The sequence below is a fragment of the Vollenhovia emeryi genome, unplaced genomic scaffold, assembly GCF_000949405.1.
Source record: "Vollenhovia emeryi isolate VEMERY1.0 unplaced genomic scaffold, V.emery_V1.0 DF943799.1, whole genome shotgun sequence".
Classification (NCBI taxonomy): Eukaryota; Metazoa; Arthropoda; class Insecta; order Hymenoptera; family Formicidae; genus Vollenhovia; species Vollenhovia emeryi.
Genome location: NW_011962567.1, coordinates 1 through 2841, shown reverse-complemented (window position 1 = coordinate 2841; position 2841 = coordinate 1). Strand labels below are relative to the sequence as shown.

The 2841-nt window shown below is 42.1% G+C and overlaps 2 protein-coding genes across 2 annotated transcripts; one reads left to right on the top strand and one right to left on the bottom strand.

The window, feature by feature from the left end:
• The first annotated feature begins 374 nt into the window (after nt 1-374).
• LOC105564812 lies at nt 375-776 on the top strand. Its single transcript, XM_012017505.1, has one exon. The coding sequence runs from the start codon at nt 375-377 to the stop codon at nt 774-776; it is 402 nt and encodes a 133-aa protein (XP_011872895.1).
• Nucleotides 777-952: 176 nt separating this feature from the next.
• Nucleotides 953-2643, bottom strand: LOC105564806. The gene has a single exon (XM_012017491.1). The coding sequence runs from the start codon at nt 2447-2449 to the stop codon at nt 953-955; it is 1497 nt and encodes a 498-aa protein (XP_011872881.1). The 5' UTR covers nt 2450-2643.
• Between the last annotated feature and the right edge of the window lie 198 nt (nt 2644-2841).

Here is a 2841-nt window from a genome sequence, read left to right as displayed (position 1 = left end):
GCCACTACATACTTACTGTTATCGATGTGCTGAGCAAGCATGCATGGGCCGTACCGCTCAAGGCCAAGAGCGGATGCGAAGTTACTGCGGCAATCGCAAAGATAATTTGGGTCGATGGAAGATGTCCGAAAAATTTACAAACTGACAATGGAAAGGAATTTTACAATGCGAACGTGCAGAAACTCTTGAAGAAACATAACATTAACCATTATTCTACCTATTCCGTGATGAAGGCATCGGTCGTCGAACGATTCAATCGCACGCTATAGAACGATATGTGGAAGATGTTTACGTTAAATGGAAACTATAGATGGATCGACGCGCTGTCACGTCTCGTATCAGATTACAACGCGCGAAAGCATCGGACTATAGGTATGCGGCCCATCGACGTCACGCCTGCGATCGCCGACAAACTGTTGACGACAGTGTACAGCCACGTAAAGATTGCTGCACCTGCGCGATTCAGATTGGGTGACCCAGTACGCGTGAGTAAATTTAAGACCGTCTTTGAAAAAGGTTACACACCAAATTGGTCGATGGAGGTGTTTAAAATCGGCAAAGTGCAGAAAACTAATCCCGTGACGTATATATTGGAGGATTCCTGTGGAAAACCCATCGCTGGAGGATTCTATGAACACGAGTTGCATTGTGTAGCTAATCCCGATGTGTACCTCGTTGAGAAAGTGTTGCGGAAGAGAGGAAGTGAGGTTTACGTGAAATGGCTGGGACTTGATAAATCACATAATTCATGGATATGCACGGATAATGTTTTGTAAACATACATTTATTGTAATATCTATGTTTGATTATATGTCTTATAAAAATAAATGATAAAATATTTACAATGGCATACATTTATTATACATGTTTTACAATGGTATACATTTATTATAATCGATGTGGATAAAATATATCTATGCTGATTAAAAAATAAAATGAATTTATAAAATATTTACAATGGTATTTTATAATGTCCCCATGGCAGCGTTTCTGTAGAATCGGACACAACGTATCGCTTGTCATCATACGGACTCAGAGCGATTTTCGTTCCGGCTACAGTGTACACCTCATGCAGCTTCGATCTTATACAAGTCTGTTGGCGAGTCATTTCTATCTCATCATTGAGACACCGCGTGTAATCGTCGAACGTTATCGATCGCGCTACCACGTTACTCTTTACGCCTTTAGCCTTCTTTGTATCTTTCTTACCGTCTACCCTCAACGCGTACATCTTCGCTCTGAGCCCGACGAATTCCGTCATTATCGCACCATTATTCTCATCCTTCATTAAACCTGGCACTTTTTTATTAGCATGTGGAATATCGTACGCGTTATCTGCCGGATAATCGCTCGTGTCAAATCTATGAATATCATGTTTCATCGTCTCGTACACGTCCTCGCACTGGATGTAATATATAAGACTATCTGTGTCGGTGTACATAATTTTACATCTGTCGCGATATAAAGGTAACATGTACTCGTGATGAAATTCGTACAAACAGACTTTAGATATGTCGAGAATGCACATACCTACGTAGATCGGCTTGTCGAATTTCACTTCGAGTTTGCGCAATTCAACAGCTATCAGATTTTCCGAAAAGATGCTTCGGCTATGGAAATTTGGTTTTGCAATCATTGCCTCCGCGACGTATCGTCCTTCCCATTTAGTTATTAATTTTACATTGACGCGATTTCGTACATTTTCCATAGTTTTGTCGAATACCGCGTTGTTCATCAATTTATACAAATTTTTCTCAAAATCGTTATTGGCAAGCGTTCTAAATTGCGTATTTAGTTCAATATAATCGCGGAGCCATGCAGATTGCGCGAATTGTAGTACGCGATGTATATTTGTGACGCGAAGACCATGACGCGTACATTGCTGCAGGTTGCGATAGTGAATGACGTAACGCTTCTTGCAATATAGAGTCGCCAGAAGTTTTGCCTGCCGCTTGCCAGGCGGCTTATCGCGCGTTGGACAGAACGGTAGGTCAGTGTGCTCGTCGTGTATACTTTGTGGGTACTCGAGATCGACCTCGAGAATGTAACCCGTGGGCGAGTCCGAGGCGATCGCACTAAAGTCAAAATCTGCAACATCGTCGACCCATCGAAATTCGGCGTATGGCAATGGTTGACACATTGTCCATCCATATAGATTATTTACGTCAAAGTACATCAAGTATGAGGAAGCTTTCGATGGATCATACGAGTGCATATATTTGTTGTTAGCCTGCGCATATCTACTGGAGCATTGACTCAGACCGCCACGTATACCGCGCTCGATAAACATGACCATATCAATGTCTGTGAGGAGTTCGAAATTTATACGTGTATGTTTAAGCATGGCGTCCCACGTGAATCCTGGTAATGTGTAATAATACGCGGGATCGAGACCATAACTCTCGATACACTTGTCTCGGAAATTTTCAAAAATGTCAGCCAACAACATGACATCCGTTTTCAAATACAGGTCGCTGTACTCGCCCAAGGATTGAATGGCAAACTGTCGCCAGACGTTCGCAGCGTGCGCGTAATCGTTCTCGGATACAGTGTCACCGGTCAAGGAACTGTAAAATGATTCGCGCGGTGGTAAACACGTGTCCTCCAACTTTTCGACGCAATCAACGTACTCGTACGGAAAGACACCCTTTTGCGTCAATAAATTGAAATCTTCCACCGATAACTTTGAAAAATTTGAACGTGTAATTTTCAAATTATCCATGCTGAGAAGAGACGCTAGTTTGTCGAGACTAGCAGTTAAAAATTTGTATGAATCGATGAATCGCAATTTCATACAATTTCGCCAATCTGATTTTTCAGCGGTGCCTGTGACATGTTTGA

Bases quoted from the DNA above. Each gene is read 5' to 3' on its own strand.
- LOC105564812 (XM_012017505.1), top strand. From the start codon at position 375: ATGCGGCCCATCGACGTCACGCCTGCGATCGCCGACAAACTGTTGACG.
- LOC105564806 (XM_012017491.1), bottom strand. From the start codon at position 2,449: ATGTTGTTGGCTGACATTTTTGAAAATTTCCGAGACAAGTGTATCGAG.